The sequence below is a fragment of the Schistocerca gregaria genome, chromosome 3 (genome assembly GCF_023897955.1).
Source record: "Schistocerca gregaria isolate iqSchGreg1 chromosome 3, iqSchGreg1.2, whole genome shotgun sequence".
Taxonomy (NCBI): Eukaryota; Metazoa; Arthropoda; class Insecta; order Orthoptera; family Acrididae; genus Schistocerca; species Schistocerca gregaria.
This window is the reverse complement of record NC_064922.1, coordinates 770,284,321-770,303,093: the sequence shown is the minus strand read 5'-3', so window position 1 is coordinate 770,303,093 and position 18,773 is coordinate 770,284,321. Positions and strand designations below refer to the sequence as shown.

Sequence of the window (18,773 nt, the reverse complement as noted above, 5' to 3'; positions counted from 1 at the left end):
AATTTTGTTGCTCTGAAGCAAAAATGGGCCTCTCATCCAAATATATTCACTAAAGGCTGAAGTTCTTATTAGCTTATAAAGGTAACTGTCAACACCTGTTGTGTATTTGAAACAATTTTCTTGCCATCAGCTGTACATTGTAACTTTATTCTCTACCAGTTCTGGTGTTTTTAACCATCTCAAGGAAGAATACCCATGGATGGTTCAAAAATACATTGTGTAATTACTGCATTATTATTATAAAATCAGCAGTTGTCAAACAGCTGATCATCAAGATTAACGAACACTGCAGATTTTATAACAGTAATTACACAATGTATTTATTAAAAAAAAATGAAGTTCTGAGACTACTGTGGTGTTTACAAAAAGGATAATTTCCAATAGAAAACACTGTATCAATACTGACGTCATGTGTCTGAAATTGGGACACTACTGTTTTATCAAAGTGTTTTGCAACATGAGAATTCACGTGTTTGTTAAAACTGCCATACAAATAGTACCCATAACTGGTGTGGATTTTCGATTTCGTTATTTCTATTGTGGGACTGTCTTCTAAATAAAACGAGTCAATCGTTTCTACTATTGCAACAACTATAACACATGCCAGATACGCAAGTCTATTTTGAACGAATCGCCGTTTTAATATGCCTAATTGACAGAAATAACAAGGAAATACATTTTATACAATTTAACAGTATTACCATAGAAAACAGAGATAGTTTCACCTGTCCGCCCTATGTTCCAATTTCTGATGTACAAGATTGAAAAGACGAAGCACAGCTTCCTTTGACAAGCGATATCTGCATATAAATTCTGAGGCGTCGAATTCATCAAAATAATTCGTGCGGCGTCTCACTTTCTTCTCCTTCCTCATTTTTTTTTTAACACTTCAGCCAAATACTCGACTCCGCTGTCTGAATCTATGAGTATTCCTGACATACTTAAAACTTATTCCGTGGTTAAGCTCGCTAACCGGCCAGAAATCGCCGGCTAAGCTATTCCCGAGCTTATTCTCCGGTTAGGCGTTAGCCTGGGTTCGTACAACGCTTTTCTCGCGCTATTCCGGGGTTAGAGCTTAACCGGCTGCTAACTGGGCGTTGTACAACCGGCCCATAGCAAAATGTTACGGTACTTTGAACTAGGGAGTCTAGTTTTGAAATGAATAATATGCCAAGAACTGCTACCTTATTTGCATTCCTCATCTGGGTAGAACTGATAAAACAATTGCTCCAGGTACAACTCCCTTGGTCCTCTCAACAACATGCCGCACGGCAGCACATGGTCACGTGATGCCCCACCATGCACGAAATTCCATAGAGAAATGCGACGAAAAGCGTATGAGCAGAGCAGGCAGAAGCACGGGCTGCCTTCGTTATCTTTGTTGCGCATGCGCAGCACAGCCCGTTGTCTGGCCCTGTCTGCCAATCCAAACGAACCTTCTGTGAGAAAAATCGTGCCTGTGGAAACTTCATGGCGCCACTGCAGTTTGAGCGACATTCAGTGGCGCCATTTTAGTTGCTCTTGGAATCCGGACCGGAACAGGAAGTTTGGTGTGTTGCAGTCTACTGTTCTGGTGCATAGTGCTCAGGAGTTCATTTGGATTATGGTGCGCTGAGGGGTAGGTGTGTGGGATGTTCCGTGTTGGTTGCAAAGTTATTTCCTTTGTAAGAAAAAAAAATACTTGTTCTTACAGAAGCATTAATATTCTATGAGCTGTAATCTGTAAAACAGTTCCAGGAAACAGACTATTTAGTTAGGACGGGTGTGTTCATTTTGAAATGATAGACATGGACGCCCACGTGGAAGAGCGCGGCGGTGAAAGGTTAGTGGAAAGAACGTTGACAGCAGATGAACGTAGCAAATTAGAGAGTCAAAATAGCAGACTAGTTCCTCAGTTTCTGGCAACGAAATTAGAATTAGAAGCAAAGAAGAATTGGGATCTGTTTTATAAACGAAACGACACGCGGTTTTTTAAGGATAGACATTGGACTGTTAGAGAATTCAGTGAATTATCAGAGTGTTCGGCTAGTGAAACTTCTAAAGTTCTTTTAGAAGTAGGTTGCGGAGTGGGAAACTTCGTTTACCCATTAATTGAGGAGAAATTGAATTTGTTCATTTATGCATGCGATTTCTCGCCGAGAGCTATAGAATACGTGAAGTCGCATTCGTTGTACGATGAGACGAGGATAAAAGCGTTTCAGGTGGACATAACAACTGATGAAATATTTCATTTTTTGCAATGTGGATCAGTCGATATTGTAACATTGGTCTTCGTACTTTCTGCTGTTCATCCAGATAAGTTCTTGCAAACATTGAGGACATTATTTAAATTGTTGAAGCCAGGAGGAATTCTGCTGTTTAGAGATTATGGTCTTTACGACATGGCACAACTCAGGTTTAAAGCCGGAAATAAAATAGCGGAAAATTTTTATATGAGGCAGGATGGTACAAGGTAAGCACATTTTACATTGGTTGATAGTGTTTATTTAATGCTAACAAATCTAATAATTAATATCATGGCTGGAGGCCATTGAACAAGGTTGTATTACCAAGCGCGTTACATTACTAAAACTAGTTTACGGTAATGTTGTATTCATACAGTACATTTGATGAGCGTGATTAAACTGCTTAGGCAGCTGTAAAATTAATTTGACTCGTTTTCTATTGTAACTGTTGTATAACACCGAGTACTTCAATTTCTATGAAATTTATAACTTATCATTTACAGGAGCTATTACTTTTCGGTTGAAGAAGTTCACAAGTTAGTGGAAGATGCTGGATTTCAAGTCATCGCTAATTCATACATTCACAGGAGAACAGTTAACAAAAAGGAAGAGATTAATGTACCCAGAATTTTTATTCAAGGAAAATACAGAAAAGTTCCTCGATAATAGGTAAAGTATTAGTTTTATGATTTATTGGGAGGAAGGTATTCTTTTTGGTTCGGAGACTGTAGTAACAGGTGGTATTAAAATTCACTTCTGTATACTCAACAGGTGTGCTCCATTTAGTACAAGTTTCCTAGATCAAAATGGTTTAATACCTCAAGTTGTATTTAAGGTCTGTCCAGAAATCTGGGATTTGGGGCAAGCACTACACAGAACCTTTCCTTCACATTGTGTAAAAAGGTGGGCGAAATAATGTTAACACCACTACTTTCTTGGTAGTGGTTTATTAAGGGTTTGGACCCCCAATTCGCCTGTAATACAGCTGCAATTCTATTTCGGATACTGGTGTATAATCATATAGTCTGCAGTGGAATGTTATGCCACTGTTCGATAAGATCCCAACTTCTGTAGTGGCTAGGTGGAAATATACTGTGGGGTCTGCACTGTAATAATGCCCATATGGGTTTGATAATGTTAGTCTGGTGACTGACTGCTGGCCAGGGAAGACGCTGTGGTTCAATTCAATGCTGCTCATGATTATACTGTCTTGGCTGTGTGAATGGGTGCATTATTGTCCTGAAATGACATTGTCGGGAACAACATTTGAATCATGGGGTGCACTTGATGACCTATAATGTTCACATTATCGTTGGATGTAAGACAGCTTTTGAGAATGATGGGAACAGCAGAATACCATGACATGGCTGCCCACACCATCCTACTTCCACTTTCATACTTGGAATCAGGCAGTCAGGATTGTAGGTTTCTTTTGGCATTCTCTATGTGTAAACCTGGCCCGACATAGGAAATAACAAAAACATTGACTTGTCGTCCATATGATTATTCCACTGATCAGCCGTCCAGGATTTATGCTCCTGACACCATGTTTGCAACTTCTTCGCATTGGCTGTTGTTACTAATGGTCTCTCTATAACAGCTCTTTCTTGAATATTCATTTGCTTTATGGAATTCCCTGCAGGCAGTTTCTGTACAGATGGGGTATCAAAGTTCATTACTGGGCTCTGCAGTCATTTGAGTGGCTGTAGTTTTGTACTGTTTTGACACAATTCCCCTTTTAGCATATGACTGTCATTTAGTTTATATTTTCGCCCAGTATTACATTTAAATTAGTGTCTTCCCATGTTTTGTGTATACCATGACTGTTCAAACAGCCTCTTGACAAGTTCAGTAAGTTGGCTGTCTTGGTTACTGATGCTCCAGCTAATCGGGCCCCCACAATTTGCTGTTTTAAGAGTGCTGTTGGGTCATTCACTGCACATTGTTGGCCTCTGAATGCAAATATGAAGTGTAAACAACTTGCATTGATTGTTAGTCCAGACTGAATGCATACAGCCCAGTGTAACACGTCTTACCTGTGTTGTTGACTTGTCACACAACCACCCCAATCTTACCACTGTTCACATTATTTTGCCTATCCTTTTAAGTTGGCATTGATGATTGCATAGCCAGAGGATAGTTCTGGATAGCCTGTGAGAAGTTAGTTGACAGTATATTTTCAGTGCTTAAATTGGCTCACCATTGCAGTTTATTTTTTGAGGTGCCTTAAAGGGTAAACACAAGCGTCTGATTCCGCCCATCTGCTTTGACCCATGATGTAAGGGTGTTTTGTATGACATTGCAGTGTTGAGTTTGGGTTGGTTATGTTTGTGTGTGTGTGTGTGTGTGTGTGTGTGTGTGTGTGTGTGTGTGTGTGTGATGGCCAGCCTACTTTGCAGTGCCAAAATTTGCCAGTGGTAAGTAATTCTCCCCCCCCCCCCCCCTCGAGTTGTTTTGTGTATTGGGTGTGTTTTATTTTACGTGGGGATGTTTGACTTTCGACTTTTTGAGTGGTGTAGTTGTTTTGGGTGTCTTTTTTTGTATTAATAGTTATGGTTGACCTATATAGGCCAAGGGAAATGACTGATACAAATTTTCATAGTTCTATATGTAGGTATTTGTGTTTTCGTTTGATCAGCTATGGTCGAGGGAAATGTCTGATTCGAATTTTCGTTTCTTTTGCTGCTTTGGTGTTATTGGCTGTGGTTGACCTACATAGGTCAAGGGAAGTGTCAGATTGCTGTAGATTTTGTAATTGTGGTTTGTTCATTTTGTGTTTCTTTTATTGTTATATTTTTGTCCCCTAAAGGTTTCCTGCAGTTGTCCCATAAGATTGTTTTTTTGGGGGGGGGGAGGGTGGATATTGTCTTATGGATACGTATTATCATGTTTGTTGCCGTGTGTATTGTAATAACATAGGTGCCATATTGGAGATGCATAGAATAGCCATTTCCACAATATTGATATCATGGGTCAAAGCAGACGGGTGGAATTGGACATTTGTTATCCCCTTTAAAGCTGTGATGTCCATTACAAGAAACTTAAGTGATTACACGTGGCACAATGTGAAGATTTGTATGAAAAACAAAGATGTAACCAATTGTTAGCAAGATTATTTGTTATGGACCATGGTTTGCAGGCTATATGGGTGGGAACAAGTGTAACTAGTATCTGACAATTTGTTTACCATGAGATATGCTTTAATGGAAAATAGCTCTGTAAGGGATATGGAGCTTTGAAATACATTGTCAGCATACAAGTGTGTGGTGAGTGGTTCTACTTAATTCTCTTAAACACCCCCGCCCCTCCCCCTCTCCTTGCTTGATCTACACAGCTTTTGATCTTTGCTTTGTTCCAGCACAATTGGTGCCATTCATGATCATGGTCAAAGCAGAAGTTGTGTATGGGGAGAGTAGGTGCCTCCCCCCCCCCTACCCATTTCTAGTTGTTTTTGTATCTGACACTCTAAGTGCAATGACGAGTGGTGATTTCTAGCTCCTAAACTAGTCACAGGAAGTTATATCCAAAGAGTAAAGGCAGCAAAGTTAAATGTTTAGGGTCATTTGGGTATAAAGAAACATTAAAATGGCTTTGTACTTCGTGAATTAACTGCCCTTGTTCCTGGAGTTTGTCATTTAAATGAGCTGTGATGTCAGCCAGATATGCTAAATTAAGTCCATTGGTATCATTTATTTCAATGATTTTCCTTTCATAGCAATGAAATCTATTTCTTATTGAAGACCTTAGAAACGTTTTAGCATTTTGCCCTTACTCGGCAATCTAGCTTCGCAAACGTAAGATGAATCTTCATGTTTGGAGCACAGGTCACCCAAATTATCTTTGGATTGGCGATGATTTAATGCCTGGGACTTAAAGAAAATTGACACTCGTGGTAACCATGTCCATGAAGCCTTTATTAGTTATAAAACAGTTGCAGGAAGTACATTGAAGTAGGAAGTTTTAAAAGGCCAAAACAGTGTTCAGAAATGCTTGTAACTGGTATTATTGTCTAACAGGTGAATGGGTCATCCATGTCCGATCACCAAGTAATTCTAGGATTTGTAACCATCTCAGGTGAACTTTTTATATTTGTTTACATCTACAATGTAAAAAAACTTCTGGAAATTCTTTTTAGTGTCAAATTACTTTATATTGGATTTTCAGTGTAGTGCTGTTCTGATAATTTTGCTCTGTGAGAATGTCTATGCAATGTGGTACTTACATACAGAAATACTCTTAATTCAGGTGTATATGAAGCTTTTGATTTGGAGTTTTTTTAAGGAGTTAAATAGTTAAAAAAAACATGCATTTATTAAAGCAGTGAAGTTACAAAGAAAAGACAAAAAATAATGTGCGTTTCCAATTTCTGGAAATATTACCACGGACATTGTACACTTACATCACATTTCACCAAACTACTGTGAACCTAATATTGGCATTAAAAATCCTAACATGGTAAGCTTTCTAATAAAGTAAAAATATTGATTTTTCTGTGAATGGACACAAATCTGAAATTAAAATCCAATTATGTTCAGCCAGGTATAGCACACACTGCCCCAGATACAGCAGTCTCAAATTAACATCTAAATATCATTTATTCTAGGCATGCAAACTAATCATAAGCATTAAAAAATTATTTCACTTTAATAAGAATGTCACATTTGTCTGTGCAGCCAGCCATGAGCTCACAGTGATACACTTCCATGCAACGATCAATCCATGTGGCCCCAGTTGCTCTTTGTTTGACCCAGTCATTTATTTCTGGTGCAGCTGTCTTATCATTAAATTTGTAAATCAATGCTTTTAACTGGAGTATTGTTCCATTACTTGGAATGGAAAATATGAATGCATGTAGTGTAGGAAAATTACCTAAACACCATGTCATTTGATGACCTACACCTCATTAGAAATGCTAAACATTTTCAGAGCTCAGTGGAGGCTGATTTGTTAGTGTTATGGCCCAATTTAAACTTTCCAGATGATGCAAGAGCTGTATATGGTCACCAGTTACTATCACTTACAGGTTTTGGAAAGTCATCAAATAACTTTTAATCCTTTCAAATACATGGGCAGACTTAATGGTTGAGGTCAGTAAATTTGGCTTTGTCTGAATCATTAAGTGCTAGGAGGATCGATTATGGATTTGTGAATGCATATTATACAGACGGTCATGTTGTAAATGAAGTACATACTTGGAGCAAGGAAAATGAAATTAAATTAAGGCTGTTGTAAAGCAACCCAACGAGTAAAAGATAAATGATGTTCACAATACTTAGTAAACTTTTGTGATTGTATCTCATTGACTAATACAATTACATAAGAGGAAAATTACTGCTATTAACCAATCAGTTGCTCACAGAGGCCACACCAGTACTTAGGCAATTAGTGTCAGAACTTTTGGGTTCACTGAGGTTGGTGGCAATTTGAAATGGAGGTAGGTGGAAACAAAATGTTCAGTGGTGCCAGCTTTTAACAGTAGCCAGCATATCATGCTCTTCCTATGGCTAGTCTATTGTCTTATAATGTACTAAATTAATAAGTTCACATGCAGCCTGAGGTATGTCCTACAGTGCCATTATTGGCTCTTAAGCAAGAAAGTCTGACCACTGCTAGTGATCACATGGTTTACAATTAAATGGGGCAAGGTTGTGCATTGTTGTTTAGATGCATGGACAGAAATTGGAAACTTATTCTTTATCTACATGAGGCCTAAGTGTGTAATTCATGTTCATAAGTTCTTTTAATTAATCACTTCTTTGTGAGCTCTTATTGGTGCAACAGGTTGCTCACTGCACAGTTTGAACTTAGAGGTTGGACAGTGGATTTGGTTATCTTAAATGACTTCCAACAAAATGTCATACATTGTGCAGTATTTGCAACAGGTTACTGACTGCTGCTTTTTTCTGAAGTTTCACATCTTGAAGTAATTTCAGGGTTGGGATATTAGGGATTTCCTTCACATTATTATGAATCTATTGTTGGTTATGGATAAGTATGCTTCTGATGCATATCATCTTCACACACACACACACACACACACACACACACACACACACACACACACACACACAGAGAGAGAGAGAGAGAGAGAGAGAGAGAGAGAGAGAGAGAGAGAGAGAGAGAGAGAGCGCTATTTAGTTATGAGAAACATATAGCAGCACTAATGTGTTAATGCTTAACAATGAATTTGTCTCCTAGACTTGGGTGTAATATTCAGTTCTGTGATGTGAAAGAGAAGCGGCTGATTATTGTTGCTGACTTTAGCTCTATCTGAGTGTTTTATGATAGAGAAGCTGAAGAATAACGGTATATACATGTTTTACAGTGTATTTCTCATTACAGGGTAGAGAGTAACAGTGGCAAAATAGGAGTGCTGCAAACAAGTTACTTAGAATGATGAATTTTGCTGTACCTTATGGCACTCCAGGGAAGAATTTGGGTTTGGCAAATGCCTGATGAATGTTACGTGCCATATCCACTATTAGATGCCTGGAGACTTGTGATCAGGAAATGTAAATACATTACGTATGTGGTGTAGAAGAAAAGGCCATAACATTTTGACAAAGAATACGAATGTATGGCTAGACTGCTATCTGTACTGTTTGGATAGTGAATTTTGTGTGTGCCAGCTGGTCTCTATGGCAATTTAATTTACACTAAAGGTAAGCATTTATAAATTACTACATTTGAGTTTTGGAGAAATTTTGTCTCAGTTGGTGGTTTAAATTTGCTGGTTCATGCTAATAATGGGTTGCTGGTTTAAATTTGCTGGTTTGTTGTAATGGGGTTCAGAATACAGAAATTCTTACCAGTGTGTATAGTGGTGTCCATATAATTAGATGGATGGAGCAGTGTGTAATGCAAGCAGCAATGTACCAATTGCTCCAGCTAGTATTGTAATTATGCCTTGACTATTTGTGGGTGACCTCAGATGTTAAGTCCCATATTGCTTAAAGCCATTTGAACCATTTTGACCATTTGTGGGCTTTGGAATGTGCATAGAACACCAAACATTAATTTTAATATTACATTAGGAGTGGTGAGGGTACTTAGACTCTATAGTGATTAGTGTTGCAGTACAAAGTTAAGATTGCCAACTGTCCCATGAAGTAAGGTATTTTCTGTATTTACGCTTGCAAAAATTATCCCATATCAAGCTTAAAATAATTGATTTAATATTTTTATTTTGATGTACATCATCTGTTACTCACTACTTCACTATTAGGTGTAGCCTGTTCACTGCATTGACATACTGAAGTATCAATTATTCTTACTTCTTTTTCAGAACAGGATATGGTACATTGCATTATTGATTCATTGTTAGACAATGCATTTGTTCACATCAGCTTTATTTAAATTGAAGTTACAAAAGGTGACAACTTTGAATGTGGTTATATTTAAATGGGGCAATACTAACTGCAGGTCTGAAACAATAGAAGCTACATGTAGACATTAGACATTGTTAGTGGTTGATGTTTGACATTAGTTGCATGTGAATACAATTAACACCAAAGTAGTAATGTATTAATTTACCTTTTAAGTCAGTGTGTTTGAGAAAAATTGGAAAAGACATGTCCCTCCCCAGCATGTCAAAAATAATTTGTTCAAGGTAAAATGCACAAGATATAACGTAAGTGTGGCAGGAATTTTTTGTGAAATCCCTAAAAATAACTGTTCATTACAGAAACGAAATAGGCACAAGTGTACTCCAGAATACGACCAGTGGCATACTTACATGTTTCGGTAGGAATGTTGTTAGTGCTTGCCATAGGCAAAAACTATAATTATCCTTCAAAAAAGAGTTGAATTCTTGAACAATTTCACACAATTGGCTTTCCAGGTGCAAAGTCAAAGTGCTTGACAGAACATGTATTCAACCAGATAACCTATGAAGTGTTGTATGTACAATAGTGAAATTTATAATCAGGATTGTCCGATTTGCAGTTGCTGCAATTTAAGCTGTACTTGTAGGATTCTGCATAACCACACCCTTGGAAAAAGTGGCAAAAATTTCCTATTTGTGTTTTTGCTTCTAAGTGGTGTTGCTATTGGACTACATAGCATGGCCTACGATCTGACTGTCTGTCATTGCTTGGTGGATCATGTGATATGGCTGACTAAAGTGCACCATGCAGCAGTCTTGATTTCAGTGCTTTGGAAACTACTATGCTGTATTTAATGGAATTTATACTTCATCTTGCATAATAAAAAAATATGCAATAGGCCTATACATGTTGCCCTGCATCAAAGATCTTTCCAAAACATTGATAAGCTTAACAACTCTGAGGGACAGTATGTTGTAACTTAGCAAGGTGGAAAAAATTTAGACATCTGAGAAAGTGTATTTTCACCCAGTAAAAAGCCTTTCTGCTGGAAATTTTTTTCTTACCTGTATATACTCCCAGATCTTACACGTCTTGTATTGTAGTATGAATTGTATCAAAATTTGCCAAAATAGTTGTCTGCAATGATGATATAATAGTTCAGATGAACAACTGTGATATATTTTCATGTCTTTCGCTCCTATCTGACTGTTGCGTGTAAGCTGTAATAATTGCTGAAAATATTATTGATGATAATGCCTATTATTCATTTTCTGTTTCAGATGAAGTGAATTGGGTGCAATGAATTAAAGGTAAGTTTTGGTGATTGGGGAAGTGGCTCAAGCTGAGATTTTCATATTTTAGTTGGATTATGTGATGATATAATAGTTCAGATGAATTACTTTGATATGTAGTCCTATGTCTTTCGCTCCTATCTGATTAGCATGTTAAATTATTGGATATTTAAACAATAACTTCAAACAGTAAAACCACCAATCTCGTCTTGTTTCAGATGAAATGCTGCGGCAGTTGCAGTAATTTAAGGTAAGGTGGACATGTTCTACTTCATAAAGCAGGAGTAAATTGATGTGTTGTTGGAGATCTGTTGTAGTGTGGGTGACAATGTAAGGAGAGTTATAAAAATAATTGGGCAGTGAATATTTTAAAATATACAGTTCATGAGCTTAAGTTTTATTAAACACGCAAACTATGATGAAATAATAGTTCAGATGAACAGCTGTGATATATATTCCTATGTCTTTCGCTCCTAACTGATGCTGTGTGTGAAGTGCAGAATAATTTTGGAAAAAATATTTGATTGTAATTTCTCACTTTACTTTCCTTTCAGGTGAATGCTGTGCCAGTAAGATGAAGGGTAAGTAATCATGGTTTCCAAAAAGTAGTGCTCTTTCATAGTTTGAGACAATGATTGCTATTGATAGCAGTGGAGCTCAATGTAATTACTACTTGCATACTCAGTTGCCAATAACAGTTACAACATACATGTTGTTTCTGTGTGCAAATTTATTCATACTTACAAATGCTTACATAACAGCTTAAATTGCGAAGAAATGTTTGATATCTAGTATGCTGAAATGCAAATATTAGTACTATTGTACAATAGTGAGTCAAATATAAACAAGATTTTTTAATAAGTCTATTTAAGCTTGAAAAAATTATGTGCATCAACTTACTTTTATATAATTGTCTCCTGAATGGGTAACAATTTCTTTCTCAGTTGATAGACAATTGGTTCATCCCATTTTAGTCAAATGACTGGTTGTGACAACAGCCAGTTGAGCACAAATACATACACAGCACCATCTTCAAATGTGTCTCTTAGTGGTCCAAACAAATGAAAATAGTTATTGGACTGTAGGGAGCATGTTCTGGTGTGGGCAAGAACAGTTCCTGTATATTTTTTTTGTAGGATTTGGGTAGATCTGTTGGGTTAGGGCTGTCACATTCACAGTAAGTCTGTGGAAGTAATAAATTTGAACAACTTGCTTAAAATAAGGAAACTTGTAAAAACCTTTCCTGAGGAGACAGTTTTTGGCTTTGTGTGTAGATTTGGCCTTGTGCCACTCTGCTACCCTTTTTTCCTCTGGGATATAATGGTCCACCCATGTTTCATTGCAGGTTACAACACAGTGCAAAAAATTTTCCCCTTCAGTTTAGTAGCGTCAGTAGTGACGAGATGAACCACCCACCTTGTGAACACTTCTTGAAATTCAGGTTTGTTACAAATGTTCACCTGAGCACTAAAATAGCTTATGCCAACCTCAGCAGCAAGCCCCTTGCAGGTTTGGGATTAGAATAGGTCTGAGGTATTCCTGCCTGTCATAAGAGGCAACTAAAAGGAGTCTTGCACTTGTCAATGTAATAAATTTTGCTCCCCCGTTCAGGGTCTGACCTACACATCTTTCAAAGTTATCCGAAGCGAGGACCATTTGGGGAAGGATGCCTTATGTGGTTCACCATGTATCCAGTGTGATTAGATGTCCTGCAACTCATATTGACCTGGATATCCAGTTCTGCCTGCAATCCTGTTATCTGGGTACATCATCTACTTACATAGTCAGCAGTCCTCTTCCACCCCTATGACAATATAGGATTTATTGGCACCCAATATCCATTATGTTAGCCAGTCTGTTATGGTGTGACTGTCATGTTCCTGTTTGCTGATTGTCTCGTGGCAACACAGGAATAGTATTGTTGATGCCTGAGACACACCACCTGCGGGTTCAGGGATTAGAATAGGCCCTAGGGATTCCTGCATGTTGTAAGAGGTGACTAAAAGGTGTCTCCCACTTTCTGGCTTAACAAGTTCTATTCCACTTCAAAGGTTTCTCCTCCCCCTTTCAAAATTCTACAGAAGTGCGGGCCATTTGGGGAAAAAACTTTTGTGGTGCATAAGGTATACGTTGTGCCATTAGATATGACTCCATGCACTGTTTTGCTGTTTTGGAAAGGATGCCTTCTGGGTTATGTCACTTTCTGTTCTCCATTGTCCCCTTTTTTCCCCCCACAACAATACTGAATTTCTGTGCACCCCATATCCAGCACAGTAGCCAGTCCTTTGTGGTGGGGCCGTCGTATACTCATTTGTGGTACCCCCTGTCAATACAGGGATTGCACTACTAATGCCCGATGTCAAGGAGTAGATATCCATCTTCTTGGGGCATCAGGACTCCTGGCAACGGCCATTGTGCCAGGTGGCTGTTGCTGTGGCTGGGTGGCACCCGGGGGAGGGAAGGCCCCTGATCGGAGTGGGTGGCATCAGGGTAGGTGACCCTTCATGAAGCACAGTCATTTCATTTGGGTGACTGGATTGCACCAGCAGCCTCTTAAGAATGGAAAGATAGAATACAATGCTGACAGGTATGACCCAAAATTTATCCCCTCGCTTGCTACATTATAGGTGGAATGCGGGGCTACAGAAAGAAGAGCCATATTTGCCTCAGTATTAGGTCAGCAGAACAGATGGGTACTCCTTTTTGACTGCAATGCCTCAGTTTTTGTTGAACATCTAGAGGACAAGTTTCGGGAAGTGACAGCCCTGTCGAAAATGAGAAATGGCTCAGTCTTGATTCAAGCAGCATCCACAGCCCAGTCCTGGGTGCTGCTCACCTGTAATCTACCACGTGATAGTCTCGTTTTTGTCACTCCCTATAACAGCCACAACTCTGTCCATGGGATTATTTTCCATCACGACTTCTTATAGTCTGACAATGTGCTCCACACCAATTTAGAATGACAGTGCATTCACTTCATCCAGCACTCTAGGGGACCCAAAGACAATATTGTTGTTACCAGTGCCTTCATCTTTGCCTTTGATTGATTTATTGCCTGAAAGGCACTGATGTGACGTAAAACCATACATCCCTCCCCTATGCTGAGCTTGAAGTGCTGGAAATTGATACCTCTTCCTACTGCCATTCCAGTGCCACCTGTCGAGGTTGTGGACATCAGCTGCATTCGAATACTCCATGTCTGCCTCCTCCCACTTGTTTAAAATGTGGAGAGCACCACTTCCCTTATGGCCAGGCTGCACAGTACACCAAAAGGAGTGGAAAAATGACAGTGTACAACACAGATTTGCCGACTTGCTAACAGGCTAAATGTAAATTTGAACGGTTCCACCCCATTTGTTTGACGTCTAAGAGGGTTGACTGAAAAGTAATGCCTCCACCTTTGTAACTCAACAGTTGGCAGCATTGGTATGTGGCAGGTACTGACTTGATCCATAGCCTCTTCTCTACAGCCCCAGTTGGTGTGAAGCCTTAGTACGGACTCCCTCCCCCCTGCAGGTCCGGGGGTTAGAATAGGCCCGAGCTATTCCTGCCTGTCGTAAGAGGTGACTAAAAGGAATCTCAAACATTTCAACCTTTGTGTGATGGTCCACAGTAGGGTTTGACCTCCATTTTTCAAAATTTTCCCAAAGAACAAGCCAATTCAGGGACACCTTACATGGTGCATGGTGTCCATGCCCCAAGACCTCTCGCATCCTTTGTTGACATAGATCTGTGCTTCCACTCGTTCTCCAGCTGATGGGCAAGGTCACCCTCCTGGGCGTGTTTTCTTCCATCCTCTGTGCAGTATAGCTTTCTGCACTGTCGACGATAATGGACATCTAGCTTGTTTGCGCCTGATAACCAACATGGTAGCCAGTCCGTTGTGGTGGGGCTGCCATGTATCGTGTTGGTTGTAGCCCCATGACCACACAGGGATCCCTCTGCTGATGCCTGTGCTGTTAACTCCCCAAGTATGCCAATGAGTAGATGCCCCTCACCCTATCGCATCAAGACTCCTGCCGATGGCCAACCTGCCAGGTGGCTTTTGCTGTGGCTGGGTGGCCCCCGTGGGGAGGGCCTCAAGTAAGAGTGGGTGGCATCAGGGCAGACGACACGCCATGAAGCATAGTACACCATCTCTTGCTGGTGGTCAAACACCAGCAGTCTCCAAGCGGTCAAGAACTTCAGTGCTAAGAAATAAGACTACAAATAGTTCTACCCCCTGGCCACACCATCGGAGGAATGCCAGGCGAAGGGTGGCAGCGAAGCCTATTCACCCTGATACCTCATATGTACGAGAGTTGATGGTGAGTCTTTGTCAATGAAACCTCAGTTCTTTTGTGGAGTGCTTAGGGGACAAGTTTGGGTAGACAGGGCTTGTCCAAAAGTGCTGTCAGGGTCAGTCTTGATTAAAACTGAGGAATGGGTTTCTGTTTCCATCACACCCCATAAGAGCTTAAATATGGTCCAGGGTATCATATTTCACAGGGACCTTCTTTTGCAGTGTGATAATAAGCTGCGCACTAGTTTAGAGTGGCAAGGTGTTCATTTTGTCCAACACGTCCACTGGGGTCCGACGGATAATCAGGTTGCCACCAGTGCCTTCATCTTGGCTTACGGGGGTGACACTTTACTTGAGATGGTGAGGTGATGGTCTACCGCTGTGACGTAAAGCCGTATGTCCCTCCCCCCATGCGGTGCTTTAAGTGCTGGAAGTTCCTGCTGTACTTCCAGTGTCACCTGTTGGGATTGTGTACATCTTTCGCATCTCAACACTCCCTGCGCCTTGCCTCCCATTTGTGTTAACTGTGGAGAGCACCATTCGCATTGCTTGCCACACTGCAGGATTCTCCAAAAAGAAATAAAGAAAAATAAATGAGACCCTGGACCGACTGACCTACACTGAGGCTAAGAGAAAGTCTACATCCTGTGCTTATGTCAACCTACACTGCCATTACAACAGTGCTACCATCTTTCATTCTGCTGTGTTCAGTTGGCTCAGCCATCAGACTCCACCTGCCCCCATGATTGGAGGAGGGGGGGGGCGGCACATCCCTCCCTGTTGCTCCTGCACAACAACCTACTTCGGTGCAACACCCCCTAAAAGTTGGGGACATTAGTCCTCACTTCTCAGCCAGAAAAGTGTAAGTCTCCTTCAGTTCCTCTCACCAGGAAGGGATCCCTTGTCACTCTGTTCCCAGGTTCCTACCAGTGGCAAAGCTGATACCTGCCAGTGGCTGAAGCAACCACAGGTATCTGGTTGTAGGGCTTAAGTCCTCCTCAGTCCCTGAGACTGAATCGGTGAAGCCCTCCCACCTGTACAAAACTAAGGAGCAGTGAGAAACCTAAAAAGAAAATGACCCCGAAGAAATGAGTTACTGTGGTGGCACCCACACCACCACCACTACCTTCTGTGTCTGAGGATGAACTGGAGATTCTGGTGTCAGGTGAGGAGTTAGACCTCGCTGGGCCCTCAGGCACAATGGATGTTCTTCACACATGTACTCACTTGGTGGCAGCAGGTGACCCCGAGGCGTAGATTGCCTCTTTGAGTTTTTCATGCCTTCCCAGTCGCATGATCGCTTAATCCTCGCAGTGGTTTTTCCACCACCTGGCTGTGCTATGGCAACTGTTTAGCTTTACACCTGCTTTCTGCATTGCCCTCCAGGAAACCTTATTCCCAGCAATGCGGCCCCCTGCCCTCTGCGGCTGTAAGGGATATTACAGAAACTAGCGGCTGTAATAGTGTCCGGTGGAGTTGGCGTTAATGTCCTGAACTCGATATGTAGTGAATATGTGCACCTTCAAACCTCTCTTGAAGCTGTGGCTGTCAGGATGAGGACACTGCAGGAAACAAGTCTGCAATGTATATCTTTTTCCAGATGGTGCAGTACCCAGACTGTATTGGCTGCACTGATTAACTCCCTAAACCTTTCCTACTTTTGGGGATTTTAACATGCGTAACTCTGTGGGGTGGTGCCATGCTTACTGGCCAGGGTAGAGAGGTTGAAAATTTAATGGCAGTGTGGCACACGGCACATATCCAGCCATTGATCTCTTGGTTTGCAGTGCTGGCCTTCTAACATCTATCCACTGGAGAGCACATTACCTTTGTATTAGTGACCACTTCCACAGTCACTACCCCAGTGTCATGCCTATGGATGCCTACCCAGATGGGCTTTAAACAAGGCAGACTGGAAGTCTTCACCTGTGCTGTCACTGCTGAATCTCCCCCACATGGTGCTATTGATGTTTTTGCTGGGCAGGTCACTACTGCAGATAGTTTCTGCGGCGGAGAATGTAGTTCCTTGTATTTCAGGGTGCCCTTGGCAAGACAGTCCCTTTGTGGTTGTCAGAAGTTGCGGAGGCTATTAAACAGTGTTGCCTTCAAACAGCTCTGTGCCCAGGTGTGGCTGACTGAAGCAGGAGTGTTTGGGAAATTCTCCTTCATTGGAACACTAACCTCTGCTTTCCAGGTTTGGACCAAGTCCAACAACTTTACAGCTCTCAGACCTCTGCAGGAACTACTACATTCGGAGCTGTATCTGCCATTCCAGACATAATTAGTGTCTTGCTGAGCATTGTGCTCATATCTCTGCTTTCGTCTCCTCCAATAGCGGGTGGAATGAGAACCACCAGTTTTGCTCCATGCCTACCTTCAGTGAGTGGCAGTTTCTCAGTGCCTTTGGTAACTGTCCCGACACATCCCCTGGTCTGGACTGCATCTGTTCCCAAATATTTGCACATCTGTAAGTGCATTACCAGCACCACCACCACCTTGCCATCTTCAACTGTATGTGGAGTGGTGGTGAATTCCTGTTGCAATGATGGGGAAGTATCATCATTCCAGTGCTAAAGCCTGGTAAGAATCTGTTAGGTGTGGGTAGCTATCAGCCTTGCCACTGTTCTGTGCTAGCTGTTCAAACAGGGCAGTTTTTGCCAAGGGCACTCCACTAAGATGGAAATGTGCACATACACAAATGATTGCATCTATACTTTATTTGGTAATGTTATTTTTGATCATCAGTGCATTTACCTTCATGAAGTTATACTGGTGTAAATTATGTGCAAATACTCCCTTGTTTAGAAGTGTACTGTATGATGTATCTCTTGATATAGATGTTTCAAGCAGTGACAAAATGTATATTGAGAATATTGATTTATTTGCAGATAATGGAAATCTTGTTGGACCTAATGACAACTATATGGACTCTACTTCAGCTGACAACGAATCCTGCGAATCTTCACATCAGGCTGTATATGGTGACATCTGTGATGTGTCAATTGGATGAGAACACGTCATTAAGATATTACTTAGCCTATGTCATGAAAGTTTTGTGGAAACTACTCATTTTGATTATTGGAGAGTGAGAAGTGTTACTAGAAGCTGTGAAATCAGTGACGGTTGGCACTTCTCTGATGTTATTACCTTTTGAAATGTCTGAAGCATCTGCAATCTGTAGAGAACGGGATATATTCGTGCAACATGTTGGGAGAAATTGTATGATTGAAATGAGGATGATCACATCCACATCATTCGCGATGTCAGTTCTCATGCTGGTGCAGATTCAGATTTAGCCCACTGCTTTCTTCATCACAGCAATGTTGGATATTGTCTGGCTCAGTCTGCTTCTCTGTTCAGGAGGTATGGCAACAGAAAAATTTGGTTTAGAGGAAGCACCAGGGGATTACCTACTGAAGCTTTACAATGGGCCTCTAGCCTTGCAAGACATTGTCGTGTCCCACTGACGAGTCCTGAGAGGGAGAGGAAGGACTGCAATGATCGCGCGCCAATGACTTACTTGGCAGAAGATCCTTGACGTTGTGGGCCGCCCGCTTGCGATGCTCTGCTGCAAAGAAGGCTACCTGGTAGGTTAGAGTACGGAACTCGGCAGGGATAACAGAGGATATTGACTTCAACCATGACACAG

The 18,773-nt window shown here is 40.9% G+C and overlaps 1 protein-coding gene and 3 non-coding genes across 4 annotated transcripts; all 4 read left to right on the top strand.

Annotated features, from left to right (window-relative positions):
- The first annotated feature begins 900 nt into the window (after nucleotides 1–900).
- On the top strand, nucleotides 901–18,438 carry LOC126354095 (tRNA N(3)-methylcytidine methyltransferase METTL6). Its single transcript, XM_050003483.1, has 6 exons — nucleotides 901–2,452; nucleotides 2,729–2,894; nucleotides 8,568–10,860; nucleotides 11,061–11,092; nucleotides 11,397–11,423; nucleotides 18,013–18,438. The coding sequence occupies exons 1-2, from the start codon at nucleotides 1,779–1,781 to the stop codon at nucleotides 2,889–2,891; spliced, it is 837 nt and encodes a 278-aa protein (XP_049859440.1). The 5' UTR covers nucleotides 901–1,778; the 3' UTR covers nucleotides 2,892–2,894; nucleotides 8,568–10,860; nucleotides 11,061–11,092; nucleotides 11,397–11,423; nucleotides 18,013–18,438.
- On the top strand, nucleotides 10,685–10,765 carry LOC126357193 (small nucleolar RNA snR60/Z15/Z230/Z193/J17). The gene has a single exon (XR_007566160.1). It is a non-coding gene; the product is annotated as a small nucleolar RNA snR60/Z15/Z230/Z193/J17 (small nucleolar RNA).
- Nucleotides 10,913–10,995, top strand: LOC126357192 (small nucleolar RNA snR60/Z15/Z230/Z193/J17). Its single transcript, XR_007566159.1, has one exon. It is a non-coding gene; the product is annotated as a small nucleolar RNA snR60/Z15/Z230/Z193/J17 (small nucleolar RNA).
- Nucleotides 11,249–11,331, top strand: LOC126357194 (small nucleolar RNA snR60/Z15/Z230/Z193/J17). The gene has a single exon (XR_007566161.1). It is a non-coding gene; the product is annotated as a small nucleolar RNA snR60/Z15/Z230/Z193/J17 (small nucleolar RNA).
- Nucleotides 18,439–18,773: the final 335 nt, after the last annotated feature.